The sequence below is a fragment of the Scheffersomyces coipomensis genome (assembly GCF_036884675.1).
Source record: "Scheffersomyces coipomensis strain NRRL Y-17651 chromosome Unknown DFJ63scaffold_3, whole genome shotgun sequence".
NCBI classification, from domain to species: Eukaryota; Fungi; Ascomycota; class Pichiomycetes; order Serinales; family Debaryomycetaceae; genus Scheffersomyces; species Scheffersomyces coipomensis.
Window position 1 is genome coordinate 648,977 of NW_027042894.1, and position 24,210 is coordinate 673,186.

The 24,210-nt window shown below is 30.8% G+C and overlaps 9 protein-coding genes and 1 non-coding gene across 10 annotated transcripts; 4 read left to right on the forward strand and 6 right to left on the reverse strand. All coding sequences in view use genetic code 12, as the record gives it.

The window, feature by feature from the left end:
- Nucleotides 1-1,278: 1,278 nt before the first annotated feature.
- On the forward strand, nt 1,279-4,008 carry DFJ63DRAFT_318341 (Zn(II)2Cys6 transcription factor). The gene has a single exon (XM_064906929.1). The coding sequence runs from the start codon at nt 1,659-1,661 to the stop codon at nt 3,843-3,845; it is 2,187 nt and encodes a 728-aa protein (XP_064762489.1). The 5' UTR covers nt 1,279-1,658; the 3' UTR covers nt 3,846-4,008.
- ARO80 (Aro80p) lies at nt 4,009-7,797 on the reverse strand. Its single transcript, XM_064906930.1, has one exon. It carries the CDS (start codon nt 7,523-7,525, stop codon nt 4,085-4,087), a length of 3,441 nt encoding a protein of 1,146 aa, XP_064762490.1. The 5' UTR covers nt 7,526-7,797; the 3' UTR covers nt 4,009-4,084.
- CDC12 (septin) lies at nt 7,798-9,708 on the reverse strand. The gene is made up of 2 exons (XM_064906931.1): nt 9,197-9,708; nt 7,798-9,117 (listed from the first exon to the last, which is right to left on the reverse strand). Exons 1-2 carry the CDS (start codon nt 9,235-9,237, stop codon nt 7,950-7,952), a joined length of 1,209 nt encoding a protein of 402 aa, XP_064762491.1. The 5' UTR covers nt 9,238-9,708; the 3' UTR covers nt 7,798-7,949.
- Nucleotides 9,709-10,412: 704 nt separating this feature from the next.
- On the reverse strand, nt 10,413-11,186 carry BMH1 (14-3-3 family protein; the record flags this gene model as incomplete). Its single annotated transcript, XM_064904944.1, has 1 exon — nt 10,413-11,186. The coding sequence occupies one exon, from the start codon at nt 11,184-11,186 to the stop codon at nt 10,413-10,415; it is 774 nt and encodes a 257-aa protein (XP_064762492.1).
- Nucleotides 11,187-14,041: 2,855 nt separating this feature from the next.
- ARX1 (putative hydrolase) lies at nt 14,042-15,751 on the reverse strand (the record flags this gene model as incomplete). Its single annotated transcript, XM_064905977.1, has 1 exon — nt 14,042-15,751. The coding sequence occupies one exon, from the start codon at nt 15,749-15,751 to the stop codon at nt 14,042-14,044; it is 1,710 nt and encodes a 569-aa protein (XP_064762493.1).
- Nucleotides 15,752-16,453: 702 nt separating this feature from the next.
- Nucleotides 16,454-16,535, reverse strand: DFJ63DRAFT_t78. Its single transcript has one exon. It is a non-coding gene; the product is annotated as a tRNA-Ser (tRNA).
- Nucleotides 16,536-18,606: 2,071 nt separating this feature from the next.
- DFJ63DRAFT_286742 (uncharacterized protein) lies at nt 18,607-19,041 on the forward strand (the record flags this gene model as incomplete). Its single annotated transcript, XM_064904998.1, has 1 exon — nt 18,607-19,041. One exon carries the CDS (start codon nt 18,607-18,609, stop codon nt 19,039-19,041), a length of 435 nt encoding a protein of 144 aa, XP_064762494.1.
- Nucleotides 19,042-19,047: 6 nt separating this feature from the next.
- Nucleotides 19,048-20,316, reverse strand: SPP1 (Spp1p; the record flags this gene model as incomplete). Its single annotated transcript, XM_064905978.1, has 1 exon — nt 19,048-20,316. One exon carries the CDS (start codon nt 20,314-20,316, stop codon nt 19,048-19,050), a length of 1,269 nt encoding a protein of 422 aa, XP_064762495.1.
- A 170-nt stretch (nt 20,317-20,486) lies between these two features.
- DFJ63DRAFT_286064 (ssDNA-dependent ATPase) lies at nt 20,487-22,769 on the forward strand (the record flags this gene model as incomplete). The annotated part of the gene is made up of 2 exons (XM_064904943.1): nt 20,487-20,660; nt 20,703-22,769. The coding sequence occupies 2 exons, from the start codon at nt 20,487-20,489 to the stop codon at nt 22,767-22,769; spliced, it is 2,241 nt and encodes a 746-aa protein (XP_064762496.1).
- An 81-nt stretch (nt 22,770-22,850) lies between these two features.
- On the forward strand, nt 22,851-24,149 carry DFJ63DRAFT_104718 (putative peptide hydrolase). Its single transcript, XM_064903190.1, has one exon. The coding sequence runs from the start codon at nt 22,933-22,935 to the stop codon at nt 24,010-24,012; it is 1,080 nt and encodes a 359-aa protein (XP_064762497.1). The 5' UTR covers nt 22,851-22,932; the 3' UTR covers nt 24,013-24,149.
- Nucleotides 24,150-24,210: the final 61 nt, after the last annotated feature.

The following is a 24,210-nucleotide window of genomic DNA, read 5'->3' on the forward strand; positions in this document are numbered from 1 at the left end:
GGATTCCCAGGCTGGAGATGATGACCATATAAGGTTTTCATGTGGTAGTATCGAATTCACCACAGCTATCGAACCATATGAATGTCATATTATTGAATCTTTCTGTGCTTTTTTATTTTTTGTACTCGTATCTCAGACATGTAGATCAATTATTTATTACGATCACTGTTAATATGATTATTATTTATTGTGTTACTATGGCTAATTGGGAATGAAACATTAACTAAATTTTTTTTAGTTAATTTCCTCACGTGATTCTGGAAAGCTCCATTTTTTTTATATATATAAATAATCGTAATTTCAATCACCGTACAACTTTGGTTTAGTGCAGAATTTATTTCACAAAGATAAAGCCAACCTAAAAAATAATTTCAGAAATATAATTTCAATTTTTATTTTTTTTTTTATTTATTTTATTTAAATTTTTTTTTTATTTTTAGGAGTAAATTTGCTCAATTTTTTAGGAGGAAATTAAAAGGCAATCAGGGCAGGCAAACTATATTTGATTCCCTTTATAGACACTTCCATAAATTGATTTAGAGGCTTTTTATATCTTTATTCATATTTTATTTTGTGTATCAGTTCCATATTTCCCACTCATTCCTGATTCATTTGGAATCCCATTGTGGTTCAGTACTCAGTAGTCACTAGTCAATATTGTTGACTCGTAGTCTTAATTCTTTTTTTTGCCTAACTCAGTAGTCATATTCAATTTGAAAGTCCAGTCCTTTCACCAAATTATTTTACTATTTTATTATTTGTCCATTTCCTCTTATTATTATTATTATTTTTTTTTTTTTTTTATCTTGTTGTTATAACTCTTTCTGTTATTATTATATTGATGGTTTGGATATTTCTTCTTTGATTGTTCAATTGTGTAGACTTTTGGAATGGAGTGGAGAGGACAGGATAAGAGAGGAGAGAAATAACGAATCGCTTCCACTTTATTTCCCCTTTCCTATTCATTTTCGTTGTCTTTTCTTTTCTTTTCGTTACTTTATCCTGTTTATTCGTTTATTTCCTTTATTTTCACATCTTCCAGTGCTTCTGTACGTTTCTCCCTCTTACGGTCCCAAAGGCAACTCATAATTTACGTGCATTCTTTTTTACAAAAAACAATTTATTTGAATCCCAAGAAAAAAAAAATATAAAAAATAAAAAAAAATAAAATCGAAAAAAAAAAAAATCATAAAAAATAAAAAAATATAAAAATAAATTAAAATAATCATTCTTTTTTTTTTTATTTTTTTTTTTTATTTTTATTTATTTATTTATTTGGATTTTGGAAAAAGTTTAGAATTTGTGAATTTGATTTGGATTGACGCTATCGTGATACGAACTCTCTTGTTCTGAATCCCTCAACTCATATCATTCAATCAATCAATCAAGCTCAGCTATCATCCAACCAGGGACTTAAGTAACACAGGATAGGTTGTACTAATCTGTTACAGCAATAGCCTTATGTTCCATCCCACAATTTAGCCAATCCACACACCAAAATATTCTGTCACCAAAAATTATGCTGCCAAATTTTGTCTCAACTTCAAATTCATAAACTAAAAAAAGACAACAACAACGACAACATTCATTCTATCTATCTATCAATCAATCAAAGTTATCGAATCAAATCAATCCATTCATTCGTCCTGTCATCATAAATGGCCAGCGGCAATAATATTGAGAAACCAAAACCATTAAAGGTGTTTGGTAGAACTCATTACGCCTGTACAAGATGTAAATTATCTAAAATAAAATGTTCTGGTGAAAAACCAGCTTGTTCTAATTGTAAAAGTATCAATAAACCTGATGCCTGTATTTACCCTACTAAAGATAGAAAAATAGTCATCATGGAAAGTGATCTAAATAAACTTCATGATCGAGTAGAATACCTTGAATTATTACTTAAACAACAAGATCAACAACAACAACAACAACAACAACAACAAAATCAACCTCATCAACGTATACCTCAACCACAACTTTTACATTTTTCCAATCAATATGCCCTTCATTCATCAAGTCTATCATCAGGCTCCAGTTCAACCGCTTCAACCCGTACTTTACCATCTTTAACTGCCTCTACATCCGCCTCGGCTACCAATTCTTCATTTCCATCAAATACATTCACAAATGATATAATATCGAATAATGTTATCTTTGAAGATTTCTATTCTCAATTAAATTCAAAGAATGATTCTTTAAAATTGGATCTAATCAAACTTTGTTATCAAAGATTACCTGAAAAGGCTCTTGCTTTAAAGTTTGTCAACCGCGTATATACTTCATATTCAACTGAATTCTATCTTATCGATATAGTTGAAGTTCATGATATAATCGATCGGGTTTATGCGGTGTTGGCCCTGTTTAATGCATCTCAAACTACTATCCCATTTGATTCTCATACTCATATATGTCAATTATCATTATGTTATATATTTATAATATTTGCCTTCGGTGAACAATTATTATCAGTTAGTAATCCATCCACTAATTCATTAGAAAGTTATCCTGGAATTCAATATTATTTATTATCTGAACATCTTTTCCCATTAACACGAGAAAGTGTTGAATTTAAATTCATTCAAACCGCTTTATTATTAGGATTTTATACCGCCAATTTAAATCGTTATAATACAGTTTACAACTATTTAGGAGTGGCAGCTAGATCCGCAGTATCTCAAGGATTTCATCGTCAGTCATTAAATAAATCAACTGATCCTGTCTTTGCAGAAAAAGCCAAAAGATTATGGTGGTCCGTATTCGTAATCGATACAACTTGGGCTACTAAAACTGTTCATTTCCAATATACTGATACTGATGTAGATTTGCCAACGGAGAATTATCTTGATTTAAATGATAATTTTAATAGTAACATCTTAGAAGTGAATGTTCATTTAACTAAATATGTGGCTAAGTTTGTTCGATTAATCTATGGACCAAATATTAGAACTTTTTCAATCAATTATATTAATACTAGTCAATTCAATCAAAAATTATTATTAAAAAACATTATTAACTCATCCAATGATTTAATTAAGAACTTTGAAAATACTTTATTATCCCAATTTTCCAATATAAATATTATCACTGATGATGGCAATCGTAATTTAACTAATCTTTTCTTAAGATATCATCAATTAATCATATTGATAACCAAGCCATTATTATCATTAATATTCGATCCATTGTTTAATTTCTCAACTTCAAGTGATAATTTAAGCTCTAATGATGTGAATTCCGCTATTTCAAAGGGATTACTCACTAGTTGTGGTACCATAGATCTTATTTCTCATTTATACTTGAATAATAGATTGTTCATGCTTGGTTATTGGGATAGTCAACATTTATTATCAGCTTTGATATTTTTAATCATAATTTCTTGTATCAATAATTCAGCTTCTAATGAAAAGATTCCTCAACCCCAATTCATCCAAATTAATAAAGCCACTTCATTATTAAAATTCATGGCTGATAGAGGAAATATTAATGCTCGTACTTGTTTTGATAAAGTTGTTCAAATTAATAATTTATTAATTAATAGTTCACCATATATAAATTTCCAATTAAATTTATCAATTACGGTGGATGATATTCCATTGAACAATCCTAATGATAATAATGCTTACAATCCGTTGGTTACATCACCTTTGAATTCAAGTAGAAAGACAATAGAAGATATTAATCATTCATCCCTGTTTAATTATTTACCCCCTACATCACCACAAGCAACATCATCAACCACCTCATCTCAATCACCTCAACATCAACAGAGTTTACCTTCCGTTCCTGAATCTTTGAAAGGAGCTCTCTTTAAACTCATCAATGAAATTCAAAGCTGGAACTAAGGAACACTCGTATATTTTTATCATGGTTGCAAAAAAGAACAGAAACACAAAAAAACTTAAAAACAAAGATCCTGTATTATACATATATACATAAGATATATGATTATCTTATTTATTTATTAGTTTACGATAGTTTATATTATGTAATTTATTAATCAACGGCGTTCAATTAGCTTAGTTTGTCTTAAAAAAACAAAACATTAAATTGTTATCTATGTACTTATATATTATACAAAATATTACGATGAACTTGAACCATTATAATCGAAATTAAAATCATTGGTGTTCAATTGTTGTTCAATCATTTCCATCCATGGTACTACGAAATCCAAACCGATATTCTTATCATTCATAAACCATTCACCCGTGGCCACAGCTGGAGTCACATCACCTGTATTACTTGGTGTCATGCTTTCGCTATTTGAAGCGTTCGAATATGAATTGTTTCTGGTTGCGAAATAAGGATTGTAATTGATCGATTGTTGTTGTTGCTGTTGTTGTTGATTGGGTATGTCTGGGATCGATTGAGTTCTTACTGGTCTTGGTTGGACAAATTGATTGAAGTCTGTCACTTGAGGCTGTTGATAAATATCACCCCCTGATGATGATGGTACGGATTGAGTCATTACAACTTGTGGTTGCGGATGAGCTTGTTGAACTTGTACTTGTATTTGCAGTTGAGCTACAGGCTGTGGAGCAAATGGTTGTTGTGGTTTTGGTTGTTGACTTTGAATTAAAAGATCGGCTGGTGATTGAGATGGTGAAGTTTCATTCAACTCAAAATCATCATCGTCCTCCTCTTCTTCGTCGTTTTCTTGGGCTTGTTCATTGAAATGAGCTGTCTTTTTCTTCGTGCTACCGGCATTTGGATCGTAATCAATATTAACTTCTGGGAAACTTTTAGCTTTTGTTTTCATTTCCGAGCATAAATACATTAAAACAGTAGAATATCTCGTACATAAATGTAATTCATCTGGTGAACAATCTCTTAATGTAATAGCTGCCTTTTGGATGCTTTGAATAATGTCATCCACTGAAATTAAACTTAATGATAAAATCGTAGCATCGAAATTATCACTTGAAGTAGTATTTTTAGCGCTGTTTTTATGAGCTGTAATAGTCAAATAACACTTCACGATAAAAGCCACAGCACGAACCATTCTTGTCAACCATCTAACTGGCATGAATCTTAACATTTTCAAACGATGTACACGATGAGCAGAATGTAACATTTCATTAGCGGATTTAAAAGCCATTTCAATATATTTAGCTGATTTTGAAATCTCATCTAATTTCAATGTTACTTTACCTTTACGACTCTTTCTCTGTTCACTCAAGGACCTTGGAGAAGGACTTAAAGCCAACGAATAGATATACAACTTCACATAGTTATATTCAAAGATGAATGATTCACGTTCAATACATTCAGCAATATCCTTACTGATTTTAGATTGAGGATTTAACCAATGTGTCTGAACATTTGATACATTTCTCAATATCTTAGGATTAGAAGGGATAAGATATTGTTTATACTTTCTCCCCCAATTATTAATCAAGGGACTTATGAGATTCAAAACAGAAAGATTTTGTCTTTGAGTTAATGAACCTAATTGTGCACGATACCCATAAAGTGATTCATGACCTAAGGAGATAATTTGTAATAATTCAACCTGAGCCTTTTGAGATAAAGTGAATTTCAAGGCGGCATCAAGAGGTAACTTCTTTTGATCTTCTTCGTTCATATTTAACATTTGATCATCCAAATCTTCTTCCTTTTCCAATGCTTCTTCGCTAATTTCATCTTCATCTAATTCAACTTCTGATAAGGAATGACCCAACATTGATCTTCTACTAATATTCATCACTGAATTGATTTCTGAAATATGAGTGGCTAAAAATGTTTTTGAACTCATTTCCATAAACCCCATGTCTTGAGCTAATCTTACTGCTGATCCAATTAACATCCATGCCATTCTATAACTTCTTCTCATAGCTCCCAATCCGGCTAAATTACTAACATCAGAAGTGGAACCAGCTCCAGAAGAAGAAGATCCAGTAGGTCCCTTGATATTGGGAACATCCGGGAATACATAATTACCACCTGATGAACTAATTAAATCATTATCATTCCCATCATCGGCCTTATTAGCATAATCAGACCATCTCCAATGAATGGCTCTTGGATTCCATTCTGTAAACAATAAAAAGGCAAACACAGTCCCAATGGATCTAGTACTTGCTTCTGCCCACACAGTTTGAGAAATTAATCGTTGAACATAAAGCCATAAACGATCATGAACTTCGATATTTCTCGGCACACCACCAGCTGTACCAGACATACCTGTATTATTTTCAAATGGATGATATCTTGATGCGATAGTTAAGATTGCACATAATAAAATCGGATACCCTGATAAAACTTTAGAACTATGAAGGAATTTAGGTAAATGAGGAAAGAATGGATGCATGGTGGTGAAGAAAAGATGAATTAAACGTTCAGCTTCATCTTCGGTTAAGATTCCATTTTCACCTCCGATATACTCTATATTGGAGAGTTTATTGGATCCTCTCGGTCTAACCATGGATGCACTCTCTGCTGCTGGCATTGTCATTCTTTTATTCAAGTTAGGTTTGATATATTGAGGAATAGTAGACTCGGAATGTTTCCCAGCGGTAGATATGCCTGCTGATGACGACGAAGATAAACCTTCTCCATTGGTCTGAAGTTGAGAGGTTGAAAAGTCAGATACAGAATCATTCCCACTTGAACTATTAATCACATTGGATCCATTAGCGGAATCAGTGGCCTTGATATTGGATACCTTATTAAGAGACTCGCTTGAATTCATTCTTGAATCAGTACGATGTTGAGAAGCTTCAATTTGAGCATGTTGAACTCTGGCATCGATGTTATCTCTTTCATCAGCTTTAGCGATAGTCCCAGCTGCATTGGCTAAGAAAGTTAACGCACCTTCCATAGTTGAGAAATGACTATTTGATTCATCAGCAGCTGTTCTTGGAGTTGTTTGAGTTTCCTCTTGTTGTTGAATTTTCTGAGTCTGCCTTATATCTGATATAGGTGGTGTTTGAGGATGACGGGCAGCTTTATTTAACATATCATCCACAGTAGGTAATCTTGTAATTGGTTGAGATTGTTTTGATTGATGGTGATGGTGTGTATGGACAACATCTTTCTTCACAGTGATATCTTGATATTCCACATTATTATTATTATGATTATTAAGATGATTAGTACTATTATTTTGCAGACGTACAAGGGAAGGACTAGTACTGATAGAAGCAGTATTATGAGGAGTATCAGGATTACTACCATCAGTATCACTACCACTTCCCCCTACTTTTCTTCTTTTCTTCCCATTGGCCACATTACCAACACCACCTCTTTTAGATTCCACAAACACACAATCTTTCCGTTCTCTTAAACATCGAGCACATTTCCCTTGTCGAGGATTATCAACGGGACCTAAATCACATTTGACTTTCCGTACTCGACAATTCAAACAGGCACGATAGTTCCTCTTGAACTTGGCATTGTTGGAAAATGGAGGAGAATCAATTGGAGGATGTTGTTGGGGAGGTGATGATGTTCCATCATTATTGGTTTGATATGAATCTTGATATATTGGAATCCCAGTAGTGGTGGTAGGGGATGATGACATATGAATGTTTCGATTTATACCTTTTTCTTGTAGTGATTATGAGTATATAAGTGTTGGGATACAAACTATTCGGTTGTCCACGGTATGTCAATGGTGTTCTATTATAACTTGAAAGTATCTATTATCGGTTGTTGTAGGGCTAAAATTTCACTTTTGAAGTAATTATAAGAAATCTTTTGATTTCTAGATTTTTTTAGATTTTTTTTTGGTGAGGCGCTCCCGTCTATAGCCGTGGCACTAAATATCCACAATATTTAAATTAATGTCTACCAGTTACATGTATTATAGGTATTGATATTGGCATTACTATATATATAATGTTAATATAAATAGAATAAAACTATGGGGATAAATGTATATATACTAGAACTTGAAAAAATACAGAAGAAAGGAAAAAGTGAATAGTTAGTTACAATTTAACTGATTAACGTTTTTGTAATTGTAATTTCTTTACTTGATCTTCTAATGTCTTCATTTGACTTTGTAATTCTTCTAAATCTTGATTCAATCTATTTCTTTCATTAACAATATTAGTTTCCCATTGTCTAAATCTTTGTTCTTCAGCTTTAACTTGTTCAGTAAAGAATTTCTTTAAAGCATCTTCTTCTTCTTTAAATTTAGGATTATGTAATCTTCTTGGTTTCTTAGCAGTTGGTTTTTTAACAACTTCACCATTTTCATTGGTAACTTCATCTTTATCCTTTAATTCCCCATTTTCACCATTTTCACCATTTGATTCAGTTTCATTAGTACCTAATTTAACTGATCTAAAAGATTCAAAATGAATTTCATTAGTTGATAAGATTAAATCCAACATATTAGTTCTTAATAAAAGACTTCTTAATTTTTTAAAATCACAATGTTGATCATTTTCAACTTCAACTAAACCCCAAGGATATTTTCTACCTCTAATTAATTGACCATTAATTTCATATTCATCTTCACTACCAATGATAGCAAAAGGCATTGATTCAATCAATTGTTTGGAATGTTCAGCTGAAGCTGGATCATCTAAATCTAAAGGTGGAGTATAAATATTAATATCTTGAGCTTCAATTATATCTCTTATTCTTGATTTAAAGATTTCTAATTCTTTAGGGGATAAAGTATCAGATTTAGCAATGATTGGAATTAAATTAACTCTGGTACTTAATCTTTTCATAATTTCAATATCTAAAGGTTTTAAAGAATGACCAGTTGGTCTAATGAAATAAAGACAAGCATGAACTCTTAAATCTTTCTTTTCTAATCTTGAAGGTTGTTGTTCTTGTTTCATATAAGCTTCATGTTGATCATCAATGAAATCAATGATTGGAGTCCAACTTTCATGATTATTAACATTATTACCAAATCCTGGAGTATCAATTATATTTAATCTAATTTTAAAATTCTTTTCTTCTAATATAGCTCTGGTAATATCAATATCAACAGTTTGATGAGAATTTGTGAATTTATTATGTCTAGTTTGAGGATCTTGATATGATTTTAAAGAAGATTGGAATAAAGTATTGATATAAGTAGTTTTACCTAATCCACCTTCACCACAAACCATAATAGTGAATGTAGCTCCTTGTTTAGAGATAATTTTATACCTAAAGAGATATATGTTAGTAACGTGTCATCAAAAAAAAAACCATGAATCGAATAGACTCAGATAAACGGGATACATACCTTTGATTAGGCAAATTGGCAATACCAACGGGTTCAGGCATCTTATAAGTGTGATATTACTAGTAGTAGTGATTGAAGCAAAGGGTTCTATCAATTTAGACGAAGCAAAGTTAACGTGTTATATTTTAATGCGAATCGAATCAAACCACAGTCAACGAAGGTAGGAAGGAGTGAATGAAATGAAGTAAGTCTTGATGGATCAATTTATACAAGCAATGAAGTAGCCAATTGGTGATAGATCGTAAGTAGTGATACCTGATAAAGGGTGAAGTGAAGTTGTCTGATTTGATTTGATTTGATTTGATGAAAATGTGTTTACGTTTTGTTTCAACAAAAAATTTGTTTGTGAAACTGACAGACATTTTTTTCTTTTTTCGTCTGTTACACACAAATTGAAATTTTATTACTGTTTTGGGATTGTAAGGGGATATATACGCGTCAGATATAAGACAATGATGAACAGGTGGTTATAGTATTTAATATAATATATTTAAGTAATAACTAATAAGAATAATAATAAGAGTATAAAAATTTAAAATAGAGATCAAAAAAACAGAGAATAGAAGAAAAGTAGAAGGAAATAGTAGAAGAAGTAGAAATAGATAAATCAAAGAAACATATAAAACAGTAGCAAGCAAGCAAGCAACTTAGAATAGCTAAAAAGATATATATAATATATAGTAAGTAAGTTTAGTAAGTTGTCATAGTAGTAGTAGTAGTAATAGTAATATAATAACAATAGTAATAAGTGTTAATGATTATATGGATTGATATTTGATCTACTCTTTTTATGGATTTTTAATTGATAATGATTTATTATAAGTATGATGATATTTTTGATATAACTTGATACTGAAAAAAGAACTCTCCTTAAAAGGGCCCCCTTCCCATAAACAAATGGTATATAAAAAAAATAAAAGCAAATAGAAATTTATTACCAAACAAAAAAGATTTAAATAAACAAAAATATAGTAGAATATAAGAAGGAAATTTCAGTAAAGTAAAAAATCAACTAATAAGGGCTATTATCATATAATATAATATAGTATTATTATTATTATTATTAAATAAGATTAAAATCAATAACAACAAAACAAAACAAAACAGCAACAACAACAACAACAAAAAGTAACAACATTAATCAACAAATAACAAAAAGGAAGAATAAAAAATTTCAACTTTATTTGTTGGAGGTTTCTTTCTTTCTTAATTCTATCTATTCTTCTTCAGCTGGTTTTGAATCAGTTGATTGAGCAACTTCTTCACTGGCAGCTGGAGCTTCAGATAAATCAGTCCATAAAGTTAAATTATCTCTTAATAATTGCATAATTAATGTGGAATCTTTATAAGAATCTTCACTTAAAGTTTCTAAATCAGCAACAGCATCATCAAAAGCTTGTTTAGCTAAATGACAAGCTCTATCAGGTGAATTCAAAATTTCATAATAAAATACAGAAAAATTTAATGCTAAACCTAATCTAATTGGATGAGTTGGAGGTAATTCAGTTACAGCAACATCAGAAGCTGATTTATAAGCTTCTAAAGATAAATCAGAAGCTTCTTTACGTTTTTCAGAAACAGCAAATTCTGCTAAATATCTATGATAATCACCTTTCATTTTATAATAAAATACTTTTGATTCACCAGTTTGAGCAGATGAAATTAAATGATCAGTTAATACACTTAAAATATCTTCACAAATTTTAGATAATTCAGCTTCAATTTTTGAACGATATTCTCTAATTAATGAAACTTGATTTTCATTACCTTTAGCTTCTTCTTTTTGTTCAATTGATGAAACAATTCTCCATGAAGCACGACGGGCTCCAATAACATTTTTATAAGCAACAGATAATAAATTACGTTCTTCAACTGATAATTCTTGACCTGAAGAAGCAACAGCTTTCATATTTTCAACCATTTCTTCATATCTTTCAGCTTGTTCAGCTAATTTAGCAAGATAAACGGAATCTTCTCTTGAGGCAGGCATTTTTTATTATGATGGATGGGGATTTATGAGGTATGAATAGAAGGATGGGGAAATTTTCTGGGAAAATGAGGGGGATTAAAATGCTTTTATGGATAATTTATTTACGGGGATGATTGATAAATTTATGTAAAATTATTTTTTTGAATATGATAAAACCTCAAGTTGATTATTATTCGAACAAAGGGGATATTTTATCTTTAAATGATTGATTGGGTGGTGGATGGGAATTAAAACAATTAACTAGAAAAAAACAATAATGTTAGTAAAAAAAAACGTTCAAGATTATGATAAACTTTGATTTGATTTTAAATTTGAATTGCTTTAAATATGGTTTATATTTGATGATAGATCAAATATTCTTCTAGATTGATTGATTGTACAGTAAAAATAGATTAATTCAATGATAGATCACTCTCAATTCTTCTAATCCAATTCCAACACTCCTTTGGTCAACGAAAAATAAACATGGGATGATTTAACCAGAAAAACAAAACAAACTAAAAAAAATCATCCATTCCAACACATACAACTTTGAATCAAATGATCAATTGAGTTGATAATTGTAATTAAACTTGATATTAAGATTGATTATACTTAAATAAAAAAGGAAATCAATTATAAAGAACAAAAGGAATAGATGGGCAAACAGAGAAAAAAACCCTCCTCCTCTCCTGCTCCTCCTCCCGCCCAAATTCGTTGTTGTCCAAAAATTTTTGATTCTCAATTTTTTTTAATCCTGTGTATGGAAGAACACCCTTACCGCAGTACGTAGTGTTCCAAAGAGGGATTTTTTTTTATTATTTAATTTTTTTTGGTTTGTCTTATTTTTTGGTTTGTTTTGATTTGATTCTTTAGTGAGTTGAGAGTGCGGTAGTAGAAATAATTTAGTGAGTGACTTTGAAGTGAGTGGAGTGCGGTGCAGTGCGCAGTGTACACTAAAAAATTGTTAGTAGAAAAAAAATGAGTGAGGAAAGGCAACCACCACCAAAAAAAAAAATGGCAGCACAAGAAGAAATAGGAAAAGCTGGCCATCAAAAAGGTGTTGTAAAAATATAATCAATGTAAGGATGGAATCAATCCATGTAATCAATCCGATGGGATTGATCAGGTAGAAGGGATGGATTGATGGGAACTAGATGAATTGATTGTCTTTATTGGATGGATCAAATGGTATGGAATGAATGAGCGAGTGAATATGGATTCAAATCAATCAACATTTGATTTCAAAACATGATATAATCTCTAACCAAAACGAATTCAAAATCAAATCGAATCGAATCAATCAATCAATCAGTCACAATGACTGATTTGATTGATGATTGATGATGGTAGGTAACATACACTTTAATCACTATTGACTTGTATAATCGATTCTTCTTTTAACTAAATAGAAATGAAAAAGAAGTGAACAAGAATAAACAAATGCCAGAAAGGAAAAATTGGTTCCCTTTAATATTTTTAAACAACACACACAAAATAAAATAAAAATAATAAAAAAATAAAACAGCAAATAAAACTTAATTTTGCAGTTTATAATTACAGGTTAAAATTGGAGTGTTTACAGGTTTTTGGGTCGTGTCCTCTACCGACAAAATTAATAGTGTTGTAATGTATAGGTCATTCAAATATAAAATGAAAGCATAAACTGTAACAAGTGAGGGGTGGGGTTATGGTGTATTTACAGATTCAATAGATCCAAACTGTAAAAATGTACAATTTGTTACGTAATGGGGTTTTTTACAGGTTTGAATATTTATTTGAACCTGATCTGAACTGATCTGATCAAACGATGCCATATATCTTTAGTTATATTTAACGTAAATTGAACTGAATTAAGAAATCAATGTCAAATTGTTCCTATTTTTAACCTCAATTGGAGTGATATTGAGTAATGCTTACAAATGTCAAATCGAATGGCATCAAATCAATGACATATCTGTAATTGACGTCAACTAAGGTACTTGATTCAGGTATTAAGCGAGTCCATATCAATGTAATTATGTCAATTGAATAGGAATAAATAATGCTAAACTAAGAATCAATCCCGAATTAAGGCGGTTGAACTTTTGATAATATTGTTATTATTATTGTTGTAATGACATTGATGGCTTTGCTACGTCATACCTCAAATTTACTTTACCCATTCAATCTGTTACTACTATTTACCTTGGCATAGCTCAAACTTTTGTCAACCCAAATTATAATTCATAACCGCCTTTAAAACTGTCTTACGATCTCATTTTGAACAAACTTTCTCTTTTCTTCTCTTCTCTCTACATAGAAATATAAATATCATTGATTCACTTACCCTTTCAAATTCGATCTGGTTTAAACAAATCTGAGTTTTGTGGTTGAAAAATTTAATTTTTTTATTTTTCGCTCAATTTCCCTTTTCATCCAAATTAATACTATAAATGGAAATGCTCTATAAATATGTTTACCTTTATGACGATGATGAATTTAAAGGGTCATGTAATTGTTATAATGATCCAGCATCTTGTCTCCCCTTTTAACCCGCCTTAGTAGTCTCAATTCATCTACCTTTTAGTATTTTTCCTCTTCGGTTATCTTATTCCTATGACGTGGGGGAGGGAGAGGGAGAGAGAGAGGAACAGGAGGAGGATTGGCTCGATATTTACAAGTTATGGCCACTTTTTTTTACAGGTTTTTCCTCTCACCCATATAGCTGAATTTTATTCACTTTTTTTTTTTTGCAATACAATTTTAGGTTAAACTTTTGAAGTAAAATGCTAAATATTTATATTTTTTTTGTTCACGAATAAATCTATAATTCATCGTCTAAAATACTAATAATATACAATATGTAATGAAAAGGGAAGTTTTTTCAAATACGCTTAATCTAATTGCATTGAAGTTTCAACTGATTTATCTTGATTCAATTTATATGGATAAATTTCTTTAACTTTAATACCAAATCTTTTATCTTGTAATAATTGTCCAATTTGATTAATGGCTTCCACATAAGCCCCTTTCAATTGATATTGAGAATGAACCCAACTTGGAGAACTGGATTTAGATCCTCCTGTTAATCTTATAATTTCTCCATTATTAACATTATTAATCACAACGGTTATTGATTCTCTAACATTAGTAACTGATTTACCATGTTTATTCAATAATGATTTTAATTTTAATGATGATACTCCTAATTGGGGTAATGGAATTTCCATACCTGGTAAAACAGGTTTATTCATATCAATACCATGTTTACCAGTTGGATTGGCACTAATTAAAATTTGTTCTAATGGAACAAATTTAGTTAATTGAATTGGTCTTGATTTAATTAAATGTCTATTGTTTAATTCACTTAATCCTAATTTAAAAGTTTTTAAATCTTGTTTAATATCATTGAATTGTTCAGTTAAATCTTTAGATAAATCAATTGGGAAATGTTTGGAAGTATATGATAATTTAAATGGATAAACTGAAAATTGATTATCAATTTCAGATAATAATTTTCTTGAAGTTCTCAATTTTAATTGATGATTTATAGCAAAATCTCTAATATGTATAGTACTTTTACTATTAAATTCTTGTTTATTATTCTTACCTGTAAAATGATCAATTTCTTCTAATGTAATTAATCCAACTTCATTAAAATCATTTAAACTTGAAATTCTAATATCAATTTGATAAACTTCACCTGGTAAAACTATAAATTCATCACTTGGAATAGCACTTGAATTATTAGTTCCAGATGGTTTAATATTACTTTTAGAATCAGATAAAATTAATTCTTGACTTTGAGGAGCTTTATTTAATAATCTTTCTTCTTGATGTGATTCATCCCATACAACCCCTTTGAAATCACGTTCAGCAACTATACCTTCAGCTTGTCCAGCTAAAAATCTTCTTATTCTTCTGATCTTAGATCCTGGTAAAACAATACATCCAAATGATTCAGCAATAGAATCAACTATATTTCTTAATAATCTACCACTGATACCACCTTCATTCTTTAAAGCTATTGGTAATTTTTCTGGAGTTAAACTTAATCCTAATAATCCCATTAAAGTTTCAGTAGCAATATGACTGGCACAAATAGCATCAGCTTTTGAACCTAATAAAGGACCTTCTGGTTTAATTTCAGAATTTAATTCAATTCCAGGTGGATAAATCACTAAAGTATGACTTACTTGAGAAGTATAACCATCGATTTGAACTCCTAAAGAAATAGTAACTACATCTCCAGCTGTAAAGAAATATTGTCCTTCATCATCTAATTCAGGTGAAAATCCATAAGCTAATTCATTAACTTCAATACTAGTTGGATAACTGATCCCTTTTTCTTTGATTTGATTATTATAAACTTTAGATAACAAGTTGATCAAGAAAGAATCTCCTAATATACATAACTCTTGAACACTTATTGGTTGATCTGATTTTTGTAAATGATATGATTCATTAATTAATGATATAATATATTTTAATCCAGTTTGAACAATTTGTCCAGCAGTTCTATATTTATCCAACACGGTTTCATCAAGGACGTTCTTTTGCTTCAATAACACATCAGCATCTTCTTGACGAACAGCTAATTCCATGGTTGATAATAGTTGTTGATTTAATTAGAGATATAAAGTCTAGTTTAGTTTATTCTAATTAGTTGAAATTTTTTTATTTTTCAGTATAAATCATTTTCTCTCTCATCTCAGAAAGATTTTTTTTTCTTTAGATGCCTTTGTGTCGCTACCATTTTTCAGAAAATTATACTGCGAAAATTAGTTGTTGAATCTAACTATGATGAAGATATAGATATTTTGGTGAGGAGATGGTAGCTAATGGTAGTGGGTGTGTTATTGGAGTGTATTTAGATTTTTTGCAATATTTCTTTAATCAAAGAGGAGAAATGTGAATCTTATGATTTAATATTCAGAGGTACTACTTTTCGAAATAGATTAAGATTCCAATATTCAATCCACTACAAAGTTAAGTGTTTCCTTGTCTATGATCATTTAACTGAGATATTCATCTTTAATTGTTGATTCAAAAGATATTCATGTCTTTAGTGAGTAAATCTTGTCCTGAACTTTTAGTTGTAATACTTATACAAATATATCATCAAATACTATCGAAACTTCAAATGTTGGAAGTAGACAAAACCGTTTTAAATACCATCCTTCAAACTATACTTAAGTCATTATCCAATGTTAATGAATAATTCTTTATTTTCCTACAAGTTAGGAGCAAAAAATAAACTAAACCTTCGAAAACAAAGACTTAGGGAGGATTGAAAAAAAAAATGGCGACAACTACAGGACTCGAACCTGTGCGGGCAAAGCCCAAAAAATTTCTAATCTTTCTCCTTAACCACTCGGACAAGTTGCCTTTTCCTTGAAAAAGTAAATTCCACTTTTCGGCCGGGCGGATATTAACTCACGTGACCACAAATCACGTGCTAAACCCCTTTTTTAGAAAAAGAAATTCCAAGTCATACAAAAAGTATAAATGATTCAACAAATCTGTTTTTATTGAAATCACTTTTTATGATCAGTAGGATCTAGCATCTTTCCCTGGTTTCTATCATTCATTGATGGTTAAACTATAGAGATTGCTTATCCTTACTGAATTACTTACTATGACTTTTTATTTAGGAATCACTATACTTATACAGCTTAGAAAAATAGCCAAGTGGCTCATAACTTGTTGTGCTGTGTGCTTGAATCTACTAACGAGATCTTCGATGTCAATTTTATTGAAAAGTGTCGGAATCCATAATATATATACTTGGAATCAAATAGGTATGTATAAATTTTATAATTCAGCTTGAATTCAAGCTCTAATAATGATTATCTATTTAGGGAAGTTCTTATATTAATGATAACCTCCAAATTCATACTAAATAACTTTATATACTGCAAAAGTTGTTTTCGTGTTTGTTAAAGTAGAAACAGCTATATTCAGATTGAAATTTCCAGTTCTAGTATATAAATGAATATAAATATATTAATTAAAAAGTGTTTGTCGGAATTTCAATAACATTGAAATGGTGTAGTATGGTCTTCTTTTCTATGTGATTTGTTTACATTATTCACCAAAATGATGTTACCATATTGTAAATAATAAGCTTTTGCAAGTATAATAATAATTAGAGTAAGAATAACCATTTTATTAAACATCTCTATCATGCAGGAAATATGAAAAGGCTGGGGATGGCTTTTATGTTTTAGAAAATTGCTTTTCAACTTTCATGATACTATTTGCTGTCTTTTTTGAAGTAATCAACACTTCTTAGATTTTTCATATCGATGGAGTAGTTGATTCGAACGTCACTTAAAAGAGAATCGAATAACTATTAGGCTATATTTAGGATTAAATTAACTCTACTAACCAATAGCATAGAAATCGCACCAATGTTATGTTAGGACGTGGTTTTAGACAAAGTCAGGTTATTTTAAATTACGGTAATAGTAATAGATTAGGTACGTATAACTTTGTTCGTTTTAGCTTGATTTCAAGCTCTTATCAGATTAAGTTATCTTAGTCTGATATTCTATTTAGGGAGGTATTATATTTATATGATTACCTTGAATTATAACATCTTTTAGAAATTTTACTGTGAAAGTTTCACAGAAATCGCACCATTGTTAGAGTCTAAGCTTGTTATGTATAAAGATTAGGATAAAACTTGTTTTAACAGGTATGTATGTTTCATTATTGGTATATTTATATTTAACTTGAACTATGTTTGTGTATTTTATTATGTTAGCTTTTAGTTTAGTTGATTATAGTTATATTTAAATGTATCTATTTAGGAGAGTATAGAACTATCTATACTTTAAATGTATTAACCAGACTTTGGTTCATTCTTTTAGGATGATACCATTTAGTTCTGACAATTTCTAGATAATGAATATATTAATAATTTAATCTTATTAATTATATAACTAGTATTATATAAAATCTCAAATATGAGAATTAGAAACAGTGAAATAATGTATTTACTGCTTTTAGTTTAATGAATTTAGCTTTATCCTTAGGATTAACTTCGATAGTAGCCTACAAATCCTAGAAACAGAGTGGTTTTTTTTTCCGTTTTTATCAATAATCCTATGTAATAGACGTATATATCTGTGTATATTTCTCCACTTGGTGGATGCTTTAGTGAAGAATATACGTCATTTTTTTACTTAGGAAAAATCTATAATGTACTAACTGATATAGCCAAGATTTCCTTTTTCATAGAAAGTAGTTTTAAATCGTTTGAGAAACTCTTTCATCTAGTTAAAATTTTAATATATATTTTATTATAATTATAATATTAATTGTAGATTGCTATAAGACTTGGTAGCTCTAAATTTTCTATTTTTTTTTGAGATATGCGCCAAAATTAAAATGAAAATTGATAAAATGAAATATATTGTAAGATCATATCCATTCGTTATAAAGTCAATTCAAAATGTCAACTTCATGGGAACAAGTTAAGTTCGCCCTTACACCAAGAAACAAAGGAAGTTATCTTATAACAGATGAAATATTATCCAAAATCCCTCAGATAAAAAACTATGAAATTGGTGTATTACACCTTTTCTTACAACATACTTCAGCAGCTTTATCACTTAATGAAAATTGTGATCCTGATGTTAGAGAAGATATGACCAATTCATTAGATAAAATAGCTCCTGAAGATGCTGTCTATATTCATGCTGATGAAGGTCCTGATGATATGCCAGGTCATGTCAAAAGTACTGTGGTAGGTGTTAGTTTATCTATACCTATTTCTAATGGTAGATTGGCTACAGGTACTTGGCAAGGGATTTATTTATTAGAATTTAGACATTATAGACATACAAGAAAAATAGTAGCTACTATCAATGGATTAAAGAAGAATTGAAGTGGTTTAACTTTCATAAACATCAATACTATGAGATCTTAATATACTTTCCGTTTGTTCTTCTAATTTAGTTAAAAGTTGATTACATTCAATTAATTTCTTCGTTACTTCGTCATTTAATAAATTCCACCATCCATTATGTCGAGGACATTTTCTTCGATCTTGGATACATAGTTTATCCATATACCATACATCATCAATTGAATCATTTAATTTTTGTTCTATAATTGATTTTAAAGCATTGAATTTTTCATCATCAGATGATATTTCATCAATGAAAGATTGACATCCATCATTCAAAGTTTTATCATAAAGACATATATCTAACTTTTTATTCTTGGATTGCTTTTTCTTTTTACTTGATGATGAGGATGATGATTCTTCAATCTTTGTATCAGGGAATATTGCTTTTAAGAGTCTTTCATTCAATAGCTTATTCTTCTCTTTGATATCTAATAAATATTCTTCTCGTTTTTCTAAATCTCGTATGAGATCAGTAGTCTTAGTTAACTTTTGTTTGATTTTATGTAACTCTTGTTTGATATGAATAGGGAATGCATCTAAATTTGCTCCATTTGAAGCTCTATAATCTATAACCAGTTTTAATTCAGGAAATTCAGATCCTAATTTAATCAACACTTCGTAATTATAATCAGAATGATCCATAATCTTTTTAACTTTAGTAGCATCTAAATCATTATCAACTAAAGAAACTCTATCCACTAATAATTCATTCATGAACAATTTACCATGATCATCTGAACAATATTTTGAATCATTTCGTATTGGTTTCTTACACCATGAAACTCGACATTTCCTCTTCCATAAAGTATTACCTTTATCTTGCCATTTACAGAATTTGCAATAAAACTTGGCTATTAAATCTGAATTCTCTTGTTTTAACTTCATACATTTAAAATGATACCATTCTTCACATCCATCACACTGCACCATTAATTCTCCTCGATCAGGTTTTCGACATATGCAAAACAATTCCTCTGAGTTCAAATCAAACTTAGCGGCATTCTTAAACTTCTTGTATTGTTTCGCTATCTCTTCAGGGGATTCTTCATCATTAGGATGTTGGTTTGCATTATACTCTGGAGAAATACTATATGACAATCGAGCATGTTGATCTTCAGTCTTTATCCTTTTGGTTTGAGTTGAATGTGATTGGACTGGAGGCGTTGATTTCCTCTTTTTGAATGTAGTGTTATCTGACTCTATCAGATTCGATTTACTCATCAGAGTCTTATTATCCACGGTTGAAGCCATCTTGAACTGATGATTATAAGTAACTTGACTCCAGTATTATTTTTCTGTTTGAAATATTTTTGAATTTTTTGATTATCTTTAACGCGTATTTTTTTAGATCAAACTGACAGTCAACTACCATTCGATTATAACTAATTCAATCATAACCCAAAAATGATATAGCCATCACAATGAGTGAAACTGAAACATCTGTCACCACAGCTGCTTGTCCTATATGTGGTAAAAGCTTTGCGCAAAAGCTGCTTGAACGGCATGTTAATTCCTGTTTAGATAACCAAGAAGCTCATACAGTTGAAGAATTAATCCCATCTTCATCATCAAATACTGAAGTTTTAGCAGCTAATGTATCTACCAATGAGGTAAAGAATGAGTCAGCTCAATCAGAGGATGATGAGGTAGAAGTTATAGAAGAGAATAAGAAACGAAAACCTGAAAATCCCTTTTCGGTATTGGGTCTTAAGATGGATTCCTCAAATAAGAAAAAGAAGTTGGAAAAACTTCAAAAGAGTAAACCTACTTTAACTAAGATCCTAATTGAAGAGATGAAAATACAATCTCAAGCTAAGAAGAAATCAAAAGAAGAGGAATCATTTACAGAAACTTCATTTGATCAATTGGTTAAAGAGTTCCCTTTAGATGAATCAAAGGATCAAGAAGAAGATGTAAAGAATGAAGATAGTAGTAACGCAACCCAGGAAATTATAGATTCTACTGCTCTAACTCAATCACAACCTTCAAAACCACCTAGACAGTCTGATATACTCACTAAAGCACAAGAACTTTTGAAGTTGAAAAGAGAAGCAAGTATACCGTTAGCGCAAAGATTGCGACCAAAATCATTAGATGATTTCTTTGGTCAAGAAAAGCTTCTAGGTAAGAATGGGTTATTACGAAACATTATAAGAGCAGATACTATTCCATCATTTATACTATGGGGATCTCCAGGGGTAGGTAAGACTTCATTAGCGAGAATCATAGCTCATGAAACAAGTTGCAAATTTATGGAATTATCTGGAGCAGATAGTAATACTAAGAAATTACGAGAAGTATTCCAACAAGCTGAAAATGAAAAGAATCTTACTGGAAGGAAGACCATACTATTCTTAGATGAAATTCATAGGTTTAATAAAGCTGTGCAAGACTTATTATTGCCGGTTATTGAAAAGGGAGTTTTAACTGTTATTGGTGCTACTACTGAAAACCCATCATTTATTATTAATAATGCATTACTATCAAGAATGCATACATTCGTCATGGAACCATTATCTTCTGAAGCCATTATTAAAATATTGGAGAGAGCCTTATTTCAAATTAATAAATTTCGAAGACTACTATATGAGTTACATTATATCTCCTTAAAGAAAGATTCATTCGAGCATATTGCTGAATTATCGATGGGTGATTCAAGAGTGGCACTTAATATATTAGAATCTATAAATGCATTCTTATCAACTGATAATTTCTCAATCAATAATGATAAACGTGCAGGGGTGATAAATATATCTGCTAATATGCTTAAACCATTACTAAAGACAAGAAATTTTCACAATATGTATGATAAGCAAGGTGAGTCTCATTATGATACTATTAGTGCCTTTCATAAATCTGTGAGAGGGTCGAATGCTGATGCAGCCATGTTTTATCTTGTTAAAATGTTAAGTGGAGGAGAAGATCCCATGTTCATTGTCAGGAGAATGATAGTGATGGCCAGTGAGGATATAGGATTGAGAGATAGTTCATGTTTACCATTTGCCATTGCTGCTAAAGAAGCTATAGAATTTGTCGGTATGCCAGAAGGAGAAATTATCTTAGCTCATTGTGCAATGAAAATGGCTCGAGCTCCAAAATCAACTAAATCTTATCGTGCCTTACGGTCAGCTCAGCAATTATTAAAAGAAAATCCTGATATTACAAAGTTACCTATTCCCATGCAATTAAGAAACGCTCCGACAAACTTAATGAAAGAACTTGGTTATGGTGATTCATATAAGTATAATCCTGGTTTTAAGAATGGTGTTGTTAAACAGAAATATTTCCCTGAAGGTATGGATGAGTATAAGTTCATGGAACCAACTCATTTGGGTACTGTGGTTGACACTGAAGCTCCAGCTGAAAATCACAGACGAGCGGCAGCAAAAGTTGCTGAATATAATTCATTCAAAAAAGCCAAACGAAAATATTTGAAAGAAGATTATTTAAAATCATTGAAACGGAAAAAATCACAGAATATCCAGAAAACTGAGACTGAAGCAGGTTATTCATATGACGAGTTCTTAAGTAAAGAAGATCAACCCGATTATTTTGATGGTGATGAAATTGATGAATATTCCGATGATCCTGAAAGTACAAATAATTTTGAAAAATCCTATGATGAATTCTTAGATCGTGACTCTCAACCCGAGTACTATGTAAATGATGATTCTGATAATGTCAGCATTTTTGATACTGATTAAAATGTATATGTAAATCTTTTTGCAGCTACTTTAAATATGTAAAATACAAAATGTCTGTCGCCCAAAGTATAAAAATGATTTTTGTAGCAATCGCACGATTTATTGAGGTTTGAATCGTTTCTAGCAAGCACCCCTACAATCAATTATATATCATACAGAACCAATGTGTGGGAGGTTTGCATTAGGGGTCAACTTAAACGATCTTCCAGCTGAATTCACAAATACCGTTTACAATCAAGGTGGAGGAGGTGATAGAGAAAACACGTCTAGAAATGAATTAATCAATTCGTCTGAGGGTGTCTATAATTCTGAAGTTAGAGGATCAGAAGAGGATTTAATTAGGATCCAATTTGATTCATCACGAGTTCAAAGATGGGATGGAAGTTACAATATTGCACCCACTAATACTGGTCTTATTGTTTATATGATAAATACCAGCAATGTTGATTATAGTTATGTGTTAGAGCCACTGAAATTCGGAATGGTTCCATTTTGGGCTAAACCAAATGATCCAACAGCTACTGCTAATGGTGGTAAATATTCCAAAGAACTACAAAGAACAGAATCCCGATATTTTAATTGTCGAAAGGAATCCCTCGAGCTGGGCCAAGCAGTCTGGAGTAGTAGTAAGAAGAGAAATAGATGTGTGGTTCCAATCCAAGGCTATTTCGAATGGTTAAAATCTAAAAGCGAGAAAACTCCCCATTATATTCATTCAACCAAATCCTCCCTCATATACTTAGCAGGAATGTATTCCCATAATTCGAATTACACCGAGAATTATAATGTCAAGAGTGAATATCTTTCGTCATTTACCATTGTCACAGGGCCAGCCATTTCTACAGATACAGGGGATATATCCTGGCTTCATGAAAGAAAGCCTATACTACTTGAACCGGGAACTAAAGCATGGTATGATTGGCTTGATCCAAATAAACCATGGCTGGATTCTATGCTTAAGGATGTGTTGGATACTACTCATAATAAGGCGTATATTGACATTGAAGGATATCCTGTTTCTAACGATGTGGGAAATCCTAAAAACAAAGGTGAAACTAATATCAAGAAACAGAAGAAGACCCAAAGAGATATAAGTTCATTCTTTACTCCTACTAAGAAGAGAGTAAAAGAAGAAGATTCACCGGAAACTCTGGCTAAGAAATTAAAGACAGAAAATGTGGGTGAAGTGAATTCTCCGACGAAGGCAAACAATCACACTACTTATGTCAAAAAAGAAGAGTAATTGTGAATCCATGTCAAACTGGATAATGACATCAAAGCTTTCTAAATTCTAAGTAGGCCCATTACCGGCGGCCATCTTACGAGAACGGCATATTTTATGTGCAGGACATATATTTGCGTATTGCTGGCATTTCGATTATCATAACAAGATGGGGTATACACTTGTTTGTATCTTTCAGTTAAATCCCTGAGTATTTTA